This window comes from Sus scrofa, chromosome 10, assembly GCF_054392235.1.
Source record: "Sus scrofa isolate SSC_HxYL_T2T_F1_AM1 chromosome 10, Sscrofa_HxYL_maternal_Yorkshire_Landrace_v2.0, whole genome shotgun sequence".
Lineage (NCBI taxonomy): Eukaryota > Metazoa > Chordata > Mammalia > Artiodactyla > Suidae > Sus > Sus scrofa.
This window is the reverse complement of record NC_139392.1, coordinates 7,036,955-7,053,842: the sequence shown is the minus strand read 5'-3', so window position 1 is coordinate 7,053,842 and position 16,888 is coordinate 7,036,955. Positions and strand designations below refer to the sequence as shown.

Sequence of the window (16,888 nt, the reverse complement as noted above, 5' to 3'; positions counted from 1 at the left end):
TATGGCAGATGAATGACTATTTACTTTGTTGGTGAAAATAAATGCCTGAAGCCTAGTGATCCTGCCCTTTCACAGCAGTCCAAGTGGGAAGCCCCATGTATTTAGAATCTGCACTGGAGTTCAAGTGCCTCTGTTAACAGTCACCTCTGAGGTCCTCACAGCACCTGGGAAAGCTCCGTGTTCACACTCTGAGACAGGCAGCATCCCTACAAAGGGACGGGCTGCTTGTCCCAGAATTTAGGGGTCATACATGTCGTCTGCATTCCATCCCTTTGATGTCTTAGCAGTCACTGGGTTCTGTTATTTTTTTTTTTTCTTTGATTTATTTTATTGAAGTATAGTTGATGTACAATATTGTGTTTCTGGTGTACAGCAAAGCGATTCAGTTATACATATATATAATAGTTTGCACCTGCTAATCCCAAACTCCCAATCCATCCCTCCGCTACTCCTGCTTCCCTTTGGCAACCACAGGTCTGTTCTCTATGTCTATGAGGCTGTTTCTCTTTCATAGATACATCCATTTGCATCACATTTCGGATCCTACTTATAACTGAGAAAGTCTTTCTCTTTCTGACTTGATTTAGTCTGATGATCTCTAGTTGCTGCCAATGGCATTATTTTGTTCTTTTTTATGGCTGAGTAGTATTCCATTGTATATATGTACCATCTCTTTATCCATTCATCTGTTGAGGGCATTTAGGTTAGTACGTCTTGACTACTGTAGAGGTCCTGCTGATTCTGCCTCTAATGCTTCTTATTCTTCACCCTTCCCTCCACCTTCACTGCCACAACTATCTCTTGCCTGGGCATCTATCTATGGTGATGCTAAGATGATTCTTTTTCCACTCTTAGCACCCTCTTGGCTATAATCTTCAGGGAAAGGATGGTATTTTTTTTAGAACCACAAGTATTATTCACTTGGCTATTTTTCTCCAGTCTTATATGTGTTTATTTTCTTTCCTCTTTCATGAAGTACCCATCATTTTCAGCTTTGATTGACATAAGCTGAACGTTCAATTATGCCAAGATTGACATTTACTATAGCTGTGACACAGAGTTTATGTTATTCAGACTTTTATTAAATAATGTTTGGAAATAGTTATATCTGACTAACCATAACATTAGACTGGAGATCATTTATCATTCACAGATAACTTTTAGTGCATATATAATGTGACATAGGTTAATCAGTGGTTATAAGATAGTCATGTTACATATTTAGGCATTTCATTTTTAGCCTAACTGCATATCTTTTTCAATAAAGGCAACTTGTTGCAATTGCTAATGATCCCTTGCTAACTTAAATCAATGGAAAGGAATGCCTGCAACTGCCTGAGTTCTCTCTCTTCCTGTGGTCATTGCTCCACTGATTTGGATGTTTGTTTCTCTTTAAGAAATTCCTCTTTTTCTCTTATCTCCTTCTGGTTCATAGCATTTTTCCTATTTATCCTAGTATCCATCACATTTCAATAGCTATGGAAAAACCTTCCCATCAAGACCACCAAATATTTATGAGCCTTCATGTGTGGCCTTGCCTATAAATTACCTAAGGTCTCTTATGATTTTTACTTGATAGAGTAATTTACTAACACACTGTCTTGGCCCCAGATGCCTTATTTTGTGGATAATCAAAGAAGAAAGTCTCTTCTGCCTCCAAGCAAGTTCCTGGCATGAGCACTTGCTCCTGAGTTTGGGGAGATACTGGTTACAACTATGAATTCTAATACCTCTTTACTCTATTAGGATATTATTAGAATTTTAAGTGGCAGGATGGATTATTAAGGGCATGACTTTGGGATCCAGGATGCCTACATTCGAATCCTTGTTTGGTCATTTTTCAGCTATTGTGGGGCCTGAGTGAACCGCTTGACCCCGTTGTGACTCACCTTTCTCATCAGTCAGAAAGGTGGGCAGTGAGTAGTTCCTAACTCACAGATTTCTTGTGATGATTAAATGCGTTAATACTGATGTGTTTAGAAGAGTGTTTGGCATGTATAAAACATTCAGCATGTGTTAATTATTGTTATTATTGTCCTACTTCTTCTTGCAGTACTTCCACTGTCATTATAAATGCAAATAGGAAATCAGACTTCTAAGACACAAATAGTTTTAGTTTTGTATGTATTTGTTTTGTTTAACTAATTTTATAAAAGGATGCAGGGCAGAAGATACAGCAAGTACACTGCTACTTCATCAGAAAATCCCAGAAGCTACCCAAGTACGCAGTGTCTTTTGACTCACACCCATAGAAGGTGTGTACAGCTGCCATGAACAACAACAGCCTTATGATATAAGCTGCTTTCTCTATGTCCCACCAAGCCTTAATACTGCCCTGGTTACGCAGGTCTGAGGCCAGGATGCCAGCACATTCTCTTCCCAACACAGTTGCAGTTTCATTGGATAAACAAAGCCAACACAACTTTCTCACTTATTTTAGCTCTACTGTTTCTAAGAAAACAGTTCTCTGGGAGACACAGATCATTCTAGAAAAGTCTTTGGTCAGCCCCAACCAGCCCAGAAGCTCATCATTTACTCACAGTTTATTTCATTTTGAAAAGAGATTCTGTGTAATATAGAAAAACCCTTCTTTCGGGGAGTAGAAACTCTTTAAATTCAATTAAAAACTTCATCTTAGATGTATACAAGTGTGGACAAATTTCTGCATCAGCCTTTTTAAGCATTCATTGCAAACAGTGTTCTTCCCAGAATGTTCTCGGCTTTTCCAATTCTTATGGCGATATCATGTTCATGAGAAGTACATAATTAGGGGAGTTTCCATTTCAGCGCAGGAGGAACAAATCCAACTGGTACCCATGAAGATTCAGGTTCGATCCCTGGCCTTACTCAGGGGTCGGGGATCTGGCATTGCAGTGAGCTGTGGGGTAGGTTGCAGACACGGCTTGGATCCCACAGTGCTGTGGCTGTGGCATAGGCTGACAGCTGCAGCTCCAATTTGACCCCTAACCTGGGAATTTCCATATTCTGCAGTGTGCAGCCCGAAAAAAAAAATTATATCACTGGGATCATTAACATTTGATGATGTTTTATATGAGTATAAAAATAGCATTCTTCCAACTAAAGACCAAGGGCTTATTAAATGACTCATAACTCAAGGATGGTTTGATGGGACAGATTCCAGTTACCTATTGCTGCATAACAAACTGCTCCAGAAACTAGAATTTTGAAACAATTATCTTACCATAGTGCATAATTGTGTGCATCAGTAACTCAGAAAAAGCTGGGATAGACAATTCATTGGATCCATTTGGCACTGATGGAGGTCAGTGGGGTTATTCAATTTGCAGATTATCTGAGGCCGCTTCCCTGACAAGGGTGGTTTCTTGGCAAGGATGGTTAGAATGCTGTTTTTATTCCGGTATCACCAGACTTTTATGAAATAAAAACATAAGCAAATCACATTTTTATTTATTTTTAGTCAGACTTTCTACATGCACGCTCAGGCCTCCAACAGCACATGTTCCGGTAAACAATGGGGAAACGCCGCAGTTTGACAGCTAGGCAGACATGAGTGCTCCCCTCGGCCCCCAGCCGGTCGGAGTCTCCCTTCTCTATCCCTCCCCACCTCGCCACCAACCGGAACATGCCCAGAGAGCCTCCCCTTTGTGGTTGAGCACTGCTAAGCCCCCAGCTGTATCAGAGCCAAGGAGAAGATCAAAAACACAGCTCCTGGGGGCACAGGTACAGCAAGACCTAAGCGGTGATCCAGAACCACCTGGGCTCATGATGCCACATTTAGAATAAACTCGCATGGCAGTTTTGGCTCCCCCCAGTGGGTTTCTATTGGGTGCTTATGGGTAAGCACCTGCACCCAAGAAGAAAAGTTATATAACCTAAAGCTGTCAATCACCCCATCAAATGACACAGGGAGGGACTTTCTGCCACTCTGAAAACACCCAATCCCACCCTCACTGAGGACTGCTTCTGGTTTCCAGACTGTCTGCTCCAGTCTCTTTGGGAGCGTACTTTCACCTGGCTTAATAAAACTCCCGCTACTTGAAACTGCTCTCTGTCTCTCCTACCGAACTCTTTCCCTTGGCGGGGCAAGAACCGAGGGACTGCCTTTGCATGGTGACAACCTCAGAAGACACCACCACCTCTCTGCCACACCCTGTGGAAGTAGTAACAAGCCCACCCATCTTTCAGGTAAGGGGATACAGATGTCCTCTCTATGAGAAAATGTCAAGGCCTCTGGGGCTGCGTTTTGAAACAGTAACAGGAGAATTGTAAAGCAATGTCTAGCACAGTAGAACGTTTCAGGGCAGTACTCCTGAGTGGGGTGTCCCTTGCCAGGAAAGAGGAAACATAGGGCACACTTTGTTGGCTAAGAAGACTTGAGTTAAGAGGCAGAAATGTATGACTGACAAGTTACCCCTTCAGACTTCAGCCACAGAACTTACACCCAACAGCAATGTCTACGATTACGAGCAAGACCGAAGCTAAAAATCCGAAACTGGAAAAAATGGCTTGGAATGTTAAAAAGTGGTAAGATGGTGATTCAGATGATTGTATATTTTATTAACTCATCCATCTAAAAGGCAGATTAGGAGTTCCTGTCGTGGCTCAGGGGTTAACAAATCCGACTAGGAACCATGAGGTTGTGGGTTCGATCCCTGGCCTTGCTCAGTGGGTTAAGGATCTGGCGTTGCCGTGAGCTGTGGTGTAGGTCACAGACACGGCTGGGATCTCGTGTTGCTGTGGCTGTGGTGTAGGCTGGCGGCTACAGCTCTGATTAGACCCCTAGCCTGGGAGCGGCCCAAGAAATGGCAAAAAGACAAAATAAATAAATAAATAAATAAAAATAAAAGGCAGATTCAAGTGTGGTAAAGCTGCTATAGGTACCTTTCCTCTAATGTATAGGCTTCATCAAATGCAATTTAAACTGGAACACCAAAGGTTCCACAATGAAATCTAGATGTCTGTAGGTTAATGCAAGGGCTTCTGCAACCATTTGCTATTTTTCTACAACAAACACATTTTTATTTATAATAATGACAATTCCTTTGTAGGCAAAGTATAAAGGATGGCTTTATAAAGAGACAAAGACTGTATTTTAAACACTGAGTGTGTTTCAAGAACAGTGAAGGACAAGGACAGATCCCAAAATAGAGGAGAGGATACACTGTGGACCGATCAATTTATCTACAAGTTAATTAACTAGTTTCCTTTCAGTGATACCCACAGCTAATAATATCCACAACAGTAATATAATTTGCAAACTCTCAACATTTTTTAGGTCTTTAATATAAAGAACTAAAACCAGCATAAAATGATTAGGAAAAAAAAAAAAATCACATGGGAATTTTGAATACCCAGCCAATCCAAGTTAATTCATATTATGGACTTTAGTACAGATGTATATAAGCACATATTTATGTACATATATTATGGGAGATTTATAGATTTTAATTGCTATAAATTTGTAATATATATTTGTATGATTACATATTTAATCTCACTAAAATATAAAGTTCATTAAAAAAGGGATTTCTTCTTTTTCTCTATATATCCCAACGACTGAAAGAGTATCTAGCACATGCTAGGGTTCAAGGTGCATTTATTGAATTAAACCTTATTCCTGCACGATATCAAACTCAGGTCATTAACACTGTCTTGCCCTGTAGGAAACTCATCGTTTTAATCAATATGTGTGTGTGTGTGGGTGTGTATACACAGAAACACAGCTTTTCTTTTCCCTAGCCACTTACCCCCTTTTCATGTAGGGCCCTTTCTTCTTTTGCTCATCTCCAGTAACAGTAAATGAGAATTAATTATCCTGTGCTATTTTTACTGCACCTGAACGCGAAGCTATGAGGCTCAACTATATTTTCAATGACTATTCATACAACTGGCCAAATCACTTAAATCCACCAGTTTATACTATGGTATAAATACAGACTATAGGCCCTTTTCTGGTCACTAAAGAAGAATCAACTTGGCTTTGCAAGATATTTTGGGATATGGATCAATGTTCTTAGGAGACACAGATGACAAGGCTTTTACATGACCTATCACCACTCAGTCACGAGCTGGATGTGCCAAGATCTGTTTACACATTTGATAGGGCAAGTAGTCTTTACTGAATCGCTATGGACTATTCAATACCACTTTAGTCATTATGGCAAGTAAAAACACGTCACACAACTTCAAAGACAACATTTCTGCATACATCATCATGAGAGACTGTCTAAGACAATACATGCAGACAAGACTGGAGGAAGATGGGGAGCACGACGCAGACTAGAAGAATCTGTAAAGATTTTGAGGAGGAAAATTCGAGGCCTCATCTACGTAGAAAAGAGGCAGAGAAGCACTGAGAACTTTGTCTAGATACTCATGTTGCAACAGAACAAAGGGTGGGGGGAAAATGTAATTGTAATGTATACATGTAAGGATAACTTGATCCCCTTGCTGTACAGTGGGAAAAAAAAAAAAAAAAGAGGCAGAGAAGATAATAAACTGATGCTTCAGTTTAAAATCTTATCACAGTTACCATTCTCTTTAGGGGTTCAGGATCTGGTAGCTCTGATCAACATTAAAGCAATTATATAAAAAAAAGGTTTTATTTTGCAACGAACTCAGGAAAATCCAGTTATGACCTTCGTTATAGTTACTCTCCTCTGTGAACAAGCAAATCCCAAGCCTCTCTGGCTGTGCGTCTTCAGACCTCCTCTAACTGTCCTTTAGAGCCCTATCGGGCTTAACGCTACGGTTACTGTTCTCTCCGAAATCGACTCCTGTGGACCAACTGTTGTCCACGTTTCTTGCTGAAAGACTCCCTAGGTACCTTTACAGAATGTCCATGTCTTTCTTGTGTAATTCTCAGACAATTTTTAAACACCAAAAGATGGACCAGAATCACCCTCACTCTCACCACCTCTTACAGACCCTGGACACTTTGGAAAAACCACCGCTACTCTTTTTGCTGATGTCATCCAGCGATTCTCCACCACCTGCTCCCGTACAGTCCATGAGAACCTGCGCCCTGACTGACAGTCTTATTCCCCATCTGAATTCCCAACAGCATCCCATGATCGGTGCTATTAAAATAAAACTGAAGCTGACTGACTCCCTGATGGTCTTCCTTCCATTCCTAATTGACCATTGTTTACATAACCACGCAGCCACTTGCCATTGTTTTAAATCTGTATTCGATTTTCTCACTACAACTGCATTCCCCTTCTACTTTTTATTCCCTTGTACCTAAAGCTAATACATATCCTACCACAAATGTTTAAAATATTTCCCTTCTAACTAGCTTTGAATCAAACACCTGTTGAAACATTAAAATAGTATGCAAATATCCACTACTCAGTAAATTCTTTGATGCTCTTGACTTGTCTAGAATTAGTGACTTTCTTCTTTGTAATCCTAGAGTATTTGGTTATGTTGGGGAGGGAAAGGTTTTTCCTCCACCCTTCCAAGTTCTTTTGGCTGGTCTGTTAATTAAATTGACATAAGACGTAGCTTAACAGGAGGAAAAAACATGTATATATGAGAGTCCCAGGAACTCAATGAGAGGTTGCCCAAGAGTCAGGCAATTGAAGCTTATAGGCCTTTCTGAGCTAAAAAGAAGAGAGGACGGATGCGGGGCTTCCAAGGGAAGAGGATTCAGAGGAGGATGGGAAGAGCAAAGGACTGACGAGCAAACGCCAGTCATGTCAGGCAGGGATGAGGGGTCACAGGGAGGTTTCTTAACAAATAGGTACAGCCCAGCCCCCCACCCCCAAGACCCTTGCAAACTCTTCACAGTTCTTTCCCTTGAGGGCTGACAGCTCTACTTCTGAACCAGACCCTCTATCTTGATGCTTTTAGGCAGTTGAGGGGAATGCAGACAAGCTCCTCCTGCGTCTTTTGGTTTCCACTGTTTTTGGCTCCACATAACCCCCATGGAAAGGGGCATTTCATGGGGAGGCTTGTTCTGAACACCTTTGGTGACACGTACAATCACTTATTTGCTTGGGCTGCTCTCTCTGTAGTCAGGTGAACCTGATGCACCACGTGGCCCTCAGGTATCTTTCAAGGCCCTGGGAAATACCAGCAACTCAAAATGTTTCATAAAATTTGATTGTCTGCGATATACTGATTTTCGTCTCTCTATGTGACATTGTCCCTGATGAAAGCATGGTTACATCCCTTGATATTACTTTCTAGATGTTGAGTGGATATGGCCTGATAAGGTAACAATCTTACACCTATTATAATGTCTGTATTCCCACTGGGTTTCAGCATAGTTTCCTTCAAAGGTAAAGATGCATGGGAATAAAATCCTACGCTCCCCTGTTTAACACCCTTTTGGGGGACTATTAAAATCATCTCTTTGATTTAAAAATCCCCTACCCCAGCTGTCAGAGGAATAAAAAAAAAAAAATCCATCAATGTTATAATTAACGTATTTTGCTCTTTCTTTACTTTTTCCCTTTCCACTAAGAGGAATGTGCCTCTGTGTCCCAAACAGATGTTTTACCCAGGCCTGTGAAACCACATTTCTGCAAAGCCCCCTCCTGGGCCCCATTCCCCACTGTCTTGAGGCAAAATAATGTTCCGGATTGCTAAGTATGAATATTAGAAGGTTGAAGATTAATAATTTCATAATTTTTATTTGGTCTCTATTTCCCCCTCCCTCCTATATGAATGACAGATAAAGGAACACCATAGTTTTTAAATATGACATGCTAAAAAGGTCAAATTTCTTAGTACCAGTATTTGATACTGCATAGGAAAAGGGTTACGCTAATGGGCTAATGCATATTACTGCATTTTCTATCTAAAGACCTATGTAAAGACTGCCTAGCAAAAGGATTTGAACATGGACTCTACTGGGTCACATTAAATCTATGACAACGTATAAGCATCACACCTTCTCCTCCTTACATCTAGCTTTTTTCCATACAAAATACCAACCTGTGGGTGAGAGAGAATGGTTTTCCTAAACAAACACTAAATATTTCATATTTCTTAATTTACGGGACAAGAACAAACTATTTTCTGCTTACCTACTTTAATCTTATTGACTGGTATCTTTTCTTACACATGGGCAAGTCAAGTAAATTAAACCGCCAGATTTTGTTTTTATTTCTGTTTGGTGACATTTAAACTTCCTCCAGTGATACCCTTGCAGATTTTCTACTCAGGTAGGAGTCAAGGCCGCTGTAATCAGTACTCTGTTTTATTTTTGCAGAGATCATCTGCTTATGAAGTCTCATTAGAGCATGATGAGTCAGGTATGTTCTAGGGTACATTTTAAATTAATTATGTTCTGAACTCTTACCTTTGATCCTTTGGGCATAAATTAAAAGAATCTAAAGCATTTTTTTAACATTTTTCAAAAAAGTATTTTAAAATGAATTTTAGAAGATATTTACAGAGAAAATGCATCCAATTGGAGATCTAAATATAAAAGAGAAATACTACAGCTTGCAAACTCTCGAGTGCAGAAAAAATAACCATGATTTTATTATGGCAGAGGGTATATTTCAAGGTCACTGCCTTGCTTTGCTACTGAAGTTTGTTTAGCAGCGAGGAGAATACACAAAGATTCAAATGCTGGCTTCTTTTAAGTGACATTCAGTATAAAAGCATTTGATCAGGGAGAGAAGTACAGCCTCTATAAGCAAGCCGTGCAATCTGAATTGGTAATGCTTTACAACAAAACATCTGACTGTAGTGTAAATAATATTATGTGTGCAGACTTTTCATTGTAATGTCATAGACCATATTTTCTATTTAAGTGAGAATAAGCAGCTAAATGCCAAGTCTACATTGAAATTCAAACTCCTTTTTCTGTTTAGGAAACGCAAAGATTTGTTTTCTTATAGTCTATTGAGTCCCTAACCCCAGAGAATGAAGTTCAGGAAATCCAGCGGTTTAATCTTAAGTCAGATGGTTGGAGAGTCTTCTATCTCAATGTTACCTTTAATTTAATTGTATTCAGATATCATATCCAATTAAATAAATTCATTAGCACTGAAATATAGCATGTCAGCTATTCACCAACCCAAATGCGGATGGTACACTAAACCCACGTTAATGTGTCTCAGAAGGGGAGGAACTAATTGATTTAACATCATACCCTCTCCTAATATTCAGTGGCAGGAAGAGCTTTCTTTATGATGATCTTAAAGGCTGTTTTAGTTAAAAAAAAAAAAAAAAAAAAACCTCTTTTTCCAACACTCCTCCAAACCATAATATCTAAAATCTCCATGGAGAACTCTCAGGGTCTAGGAGTTGAAAGACCTCCCATAAGCTGCAAATTTTAATTGAATTGAGATCCAGGTCCTTGTCTGGTCAACAAAGAAAGGCACTGAGAGCCTCATCATCCCCACGTGTGGCATGTGGCTGGACTCCATGGTATCTAAAGGTATGTAAGCTGCTTAGTTTTAAAATTCTGTAAGTCTGTGAAACATCTAACTACCTAGGGCTGTCAGCTAACACATCAAGACTGTCTCAGTCATTGGCATCATGGATGAAACTGCTTGCTGAATAGATCCACTGAAGTTAGTTGCCTAGCAATGCAGTAGGGAAAGCTTTAGCGACAGATGATATTACAGGAAATATTTAGCATCACAAAAGAAACACCATGCCTTTCAGTTTGGGTCATAAAATTGTTTAGAAGGACCCTGTCATTTTCTTGAGTTCTATATCTTGAAAATCTCTAACTACATTTTAACGTGATAATGAGAACAGTATTTGTTCAATTTGTCTTCCCACAAAGCATAGACTGGCTCAAAGTAAGTGTCCTTTCAATGAATGTGTAATGGGGTCAATCGGTCAATTAATATGAAAACTTGGATGCACGGATAGGCCTGAATGAGGAGCCTAACAAAGCTATGGACCTTTAACTGCTGGGTCCTTAAATAATCAAGCTTTCAAGTGAGGAGTGTGTAGGATTATTTTAATTTCAAAAGAAAAATAATCCAGAAAAAAAAATCTGATATTGACTATAAGTTAGAGAGCACTTACTTATAAGTAATTATAATGTATAATTATTATATAATTCTCTAAAAATTCTCTGATGACAATAGTCAGAAACGAGGGAAGACTGACAGCCAAACCAGCACTAATTCAGCATGTGATAAATTAGGATTCCATCCTGTCCCCCAACACTCCTTTTTTATGCTGTGTCTCTTCCTCAATTTTTCTGGAGTTTATAACATGCCAGGTGTCCATCTCATGTCATATACACTGAGGTCCTAGATGTCTATTTAAAAAAATTAATGGGTGCTTTTAATGTATCTAGGAACATGGAAACCTCTCAAAGACTTAAGAATATTCAACTCTGGAATTCTAAGTCTCTAATTTTGGGGCTTGAACAATAACTCTGCTCTCACTTAGGCTGTACTCTGTACTCTGTGTGCTTGGTGGAGGCTCCTAAATTCATGACAAGCAATGTTATTTCTTTGTTACTACCAACAGTTCACAGCACATAGTTGCAACTCAGTTTTCTATTGATTCTTTTCAGCTTACCTCTAATGCCCATGGAGCAGTGCGGCAGAGAGATCGAGGTTAGTGACTGACTATTAAGGGGCTAAGTTGTTTTTCATGTTCAGTTACTAAAATTTCTTTTTTATGTTTAGTTACTAAATAGTCAGTGACTGACCATTAAGGGGCTAGGTTCTTTTTCATGTTTAGCTGCTAAAATCTTTACAGCAAGAGGAAATTCTAGCACAGCAGCAACACAGAATTTTCTGTAATCCTTCTGCATGTAGCTGAAACTGAACCAGAAGCTGTAAAGCCACCACAGGAGCTAAGAGATAAAACCTGTAGGATGGAAAGCAAAGAGAAAGAGACAAAATGTTGAATAAGAGAGAAGGGGCAAAAAAGGAAGAGAAAAGAACAGAGGAAGCAGAAGAAAGGAGGGGTGGCTATAAGGAAAGCGTGGAAGAATATCAATTATTATTATTAAATAGACTTCTTCCTCTATAGAGTTTTAAATTTTCCTCAATAGCCGAGGCCAGGACCAAAGAAAATGAATAAAGCACAGGGTTTAGGCAGAGGCTTCCATCACTTAAACATAGCACAAAAAGAGACTTTTCCTTTCTCCTTCCAAAATGTAGAAATTTGCTTATTCTGAGTCCACAGCAACATTATATGGAAAAATGTCTTAACATTTGTACAGAAACAATCCAGTCAGCAATTTTATATCATATATCTGATTCTATTGAGAAATAATGAAAGAAAATTTTTAGTTTTATCAGTTTGCTTTGTGGCGCTATGCAGTGTTTAATATTTGATTAAAATTAAAATGGGAATCCATGTCAAAGCTGTTTTTGTCCATACCTGTTTGTGTGCAAAATTATCACTGTTCTAGGACAATGAGGGGTTACACTGTACAGTGGTTCCAGGAGAATAGCGTCGTGGCTGAACCACAATTTCTGGAGCCAGATTACATAGGTTTTTGAGAGCCATTTTTTCCTATGAAATCTTGGGCAAATACTGAACCTCTTTTTTCATTAGCTTCCTCATTTTCAACATGAAGGTTCCACTAGTGTGTGAAATTTATATTAGGAGTCAATTCTTACAAATTATTTAGAACAAGTAAGTGTGAGTTTTCAAGTGTATTTTTGTTTCAAATTTATTTTTAAGAGAGACTATGCAAAAGTAAAGGTGGATTTTTATTTTATTTTGCTACTTCAATGTCTTTTATTTTTAAATGACTCCCTCTTAGATAAAACTGAAAAGCCTAGACTATAAGAAACTAATTACCTAGGGCAGAAGAATACAGCATTAAAAAGAAGGAAGGAAAATAGAAACTAATTATTTTAAGTACATCACAGCTTCAGTAAATTAAGATATTAAAAGAGATGATAATATTATTACTTCTTTGTTTCATTATTAATATTTCTATTCATGTGCATGTAAAGATGAAGCATGGTTTTTTAAGCGGCCTCTTTTCCAGCTGCATGTTTGCAGCTTCTTCTCCATCTAGTAAGTTGAATTAGTACATAAAAATACCAAACTCTGTGACTTCTTCACTTCTCATTTTGTGTAGAAGTGTAATTACCTAATTTTCTTTTTAAAATTTCAAGTCTGATTCAAAGTCTTTTTCATCAGATTTCATTTTACATAGAATTTCAATACATAAATATCACAATTTTATAAAAAGATACCCTTAAAGAGTATTTTTCAATACCAATTGTATGTACCCTAGTGACTCAATTAATGAGAAAAATGTAACATAAGTGCTCAGGATAAATCCCTTTGTAGATTATTTAAAAATAATCAACAGTATGAAAATTCAAAATACCTGGAAAAATAAATTTAAAACAAATGCAAAAATTTCTCTTAATAAGTTACCAAAAACACAAGCAAGCAAAGGAAGCTTGTTTACCACGTACATCTTCCCAACGATTAAATCACGAGGCAGCACTATTCTTACAGGTTCATTAACGATTACAGGTTAAAGAAACACTGATTACGGCTGCATATGCAAAACATAATTAATTTCTGAAATGAGATCTCTTTACTGATGAAACAAAAGCTGCTGATTTCCTTCTCTTCTTAAAATCATTCTTTTGTGTGTAAGGACAGAAAAAATAATTTTCCCCCTACCCTTCTAGATTCTTGGCTGAGACACCCCCTGTAATAAATACAGATTCACAGGAAAAAAAGTAGGTTTAATAATACGTATACTTCCTGTATCCATGGAATAGTCCCAGGAAAAGTGACTAACTCTCAAAAATGGTCTGTGTCTTAAATAACATCTCCAGCTAAAAACAACAGAAGATGTTGAGGGTTGAGGGGGGGAGCCAGTTATGAGAGATTAAGAAGAAAAGCACATCAACAAGAGTAAGACTGTTATGCAGATGTATACCGATCGTTTCTGGAGATTGAGAATCATCCTCTTTTCCAGGTGCAGAGACACGCGTACGAATACAGATTTCCCTTCTAAATGTAAATCTCTCTTACGAAAGGGTAACTTCCACTACTCATTTTCAGAGCTTTTCCTATGTCCACTGCTTCTTAAAAAATGATCAACTCACAACAATCCTTCTGCCCGAAAGACATATTTTGGGATGACTTACTCTGCTCCCCTTCAGCTGCTACCGACTTTTCAACATTCCATAGGACTGTAACAGAGCAGGGCCTTGTGGGGTTCCTGGGAGCAAAAGCCTTTCCGTGTCCCCCATTTCTTGTTTTTAGGAAATGGGTCTCATTCAGCCTCCATGACCTTCCCTGAGTTCCTAGGGACAGGTTCAGAGAGTTGCTCATCAGGCAAGGGAGGGGATGCAGAGACCAAGGAGCCACAGTCAGGAAACCACAGCACAGCCTTGGGGCAGGATCCTGGTTCCCCCTCAGGGCGCACACATAATGACGTAGGCATCTTATACACCTAAGAGAAAAGTTATATTCTTTCCGCTTCTTTTAGAAATGAATCCATTAAAACGGAACGGCTTGGAGCCCTTCCTTGTGCTTCTCCCTCATTTGATTGCACCCTAAACACAATCACCTGGAAGCTAAAGACCACAAACCCGAGCACAACTGCCTGTGGGTTAAAGATGATTAGCACATGATGTTTTTCAGGAGCTTTCCTAGTTTGTTCTAATCTCTGGTCAATATGCCCTCGCAAGTACCATTATTCTAGGCAATAACCCAGAAGACCGCCACCGTGGTCAGGCCGAGATCTCTTGACTCCAGTGTTGATGACTAAGATTCCCTTAAAAAGAGAAAACTGCATGTTTGCCCCAATCCTGAGTCGTTTCTGAAAGCCTGTTTTTCTCCTTTTAGACTATAAAATAGCCTGCAATTCTTCCCCAAAGGAGGACACACTCTTTAAGGCATTAGCCTGCTGTGGCCTCCTTTGCCTAGCAAAGCAATAAAAGCTATTTTTTTTTTCTCCTTCCCCCAAGACTCTGTCTCCATATTTCTATTTGGCACTGGAGAACAGAGGCTGAGTTTTGGTGATGGTACTACTAACCTTTAATCAAAATTAAGCCAAATAAAAGTACTTTTCAAATAAAGGCTTTAGAAAACATATGTGAAGAACATGGAAGAGAGGTCAGACAAACTAAACCTTATTTAAAGGTGATTTTCTTTTTCACCCCTTCTTATTCCCTCAAAACCCAACTAAAGCCATCCAAATATCAACTTTAGATTCCATGGCATAAGGAAAGATACAACAGCATAAGGAAAGGGTACGGGGCTGTTGACCCAAAGCAAACAGAGTGCCAGGTATTTCTCCAGCAAAAATAGGTTCATTCAAATCAGCAGAGAATTGCAATTCGAGGTCTGCAGCCCAGATGAGCCACGCACAAGTCTTCCACAGCAAAGGAAGGAGAACACTTTCGTGGGGAAAAGGAAGTTGTGAGCAAGCAGAAAGTCCCTGGCTTTTCACTGGCTGAGTTTTTTTTAGGAAAGAAGAGGAGCCTGTCTTCCTGTTGGGCTCTGCTGGCGTCTCAGGGCAAGAGCTCGCCCCCTTCTGATCTCCCGACTCTGTTTAATTAAAGTTTCCGTTATTAACTTTTTACAGGGCCAGTTTTGCCAAAATATGCTTCCCCAGCAACTGGTTTTAAACCCTTCAAAAGGGCAGAGGAAGTTCTCTTACCTGATTCTGGCTAATTATCACAACTATCCCAAATCATTAAAACGCCTATTCTACTGCCTTCACCTGATGTGGACTCTAAGTGGATTAGCATAGGCACAGTCCACTCTGCAATGGTGTGGACTTCGAACAAAGGCATGGCTTACCTTTTATTAAACATCAGAACGTTGTCTGCTGAGCAATGCTGGAGATCCTTTCTTCCGTAGAATCTACAAATAAAGGTGAAAAGATTTGAAGACTCAAACTTAATCCAGAATGTTTCAGCATGAGTTTCCAATCGCCATACCAAATGCATTGGTTCATTTCAACATAGATACATAAAATTAGACAGAAAAGAGAGAAGTTAGAGTTCCCTGGTGGCCTAGAGGTTAAGGATTTGGTGTTGATACTGCGGTGGTGCAGGTTTGATCCCTGGCCCGGGAACATCCACATGCAGTGAAACTCCTTCCATTTTCTCGGAGAAAAGAAAATAGAAAAGTGAATTGATTCAATCACATGCCTATATTTTTAGCACTATATGTTCGAAGTTCTAACATCTCTGAATCAGGACATCCTCTGCCTAATGATATCTGGGCAAGAGGCCAAGAGCAAGAGGAAGATAGCTTCCCCCCTCCTGGCCATACAGGCTTTCTGTGTGATGGGGCTACCTCTGCCCAGAAGGCAAACACCTTTTTATTCTGATTCCTTGATACACCCAAAAGGAGTGTCTTTTGGAATTTTTCAAGGGACGTTTACTTTTTGTTCTTTAACTTGCCTATAAGCACCGATTGCGCTCGCTCTATAAAACACGGGAAAAGAGATCAGATAAAAAACAAGAGGGAATTTCTCTTTAAATGAGCAGTATCTAGCTTGATGTCTGAAATATCTGTTAAGAGAGTAAAGAGAAGGTATGAATTAATTAGTAAATGAAATACAGGAGACTCTGAAACAATGAGGGTGCCAGGGGTGCTGACTCCTCCCTCATTTGAAAGTTTGCCTCCTGGCATCTCTGACTCCAAAAATAAGGGATTGATAAATGACTCACCCAAGAGCAAGAAGCTGACAGTTTGTATAGAATCAGGATTCAAACCCAAGTTCTTTCGGTTCCACATATTCTGATCTCTAATCCAACACAAACTTTCCCAACACGTAGTTAAATAAAGATTTGGAAAATAACAATACGAGTACTATACTTTCTGAAGTAAACCCACATATAAGTGGACCTGAGCAGTTCAAACCCATGTTGTTCAAGGCTCAACTGAATTACTTTTAAATCTAAGAGGGAATGAATGAAGGAATAATACGTCACAGAAACACCACCCTCCAAACCAATTTCCTTCACTTAGC

The 16,888-nt window shown here is 39.2% G+C and overlaps 1 protein-coding gene across 7 annotated transcripts in view; it reads right to left on the bottom strand.

The window, feature by feature from the left end:
• Positions 1 to 16,888, bottom strand: part of LOC146398773 (uncharacterized) — a 765,729-nt gene that overhangs the window by 97,609 nt on the left and 651,232 nt on the right. For 4 of the 7 annotated variants that reach the window (XR_014817271.1, XR_014817272.1, XM_084979043.1 and 1 more), the window contains one exon: positions 15,709 to 15,771. Coding sequence is in view for 3 of the 7 variants with exons in the window: in XM_084979043.1 (XP_084835169.1) it covers positions 15,715 to 15,771 (57 nt within the window). In the remaining 4 variants the exon portion in view is untranslated. Of the gene's footprint in view, positions 1 to 11,579; positions 15,772 to 16,888 lie in introns of those variants that run through there. The other 3 variants (XR_014817270.1, XR_014817273.1, XM_084979042.1) reach the window with 1 other exon arrangement.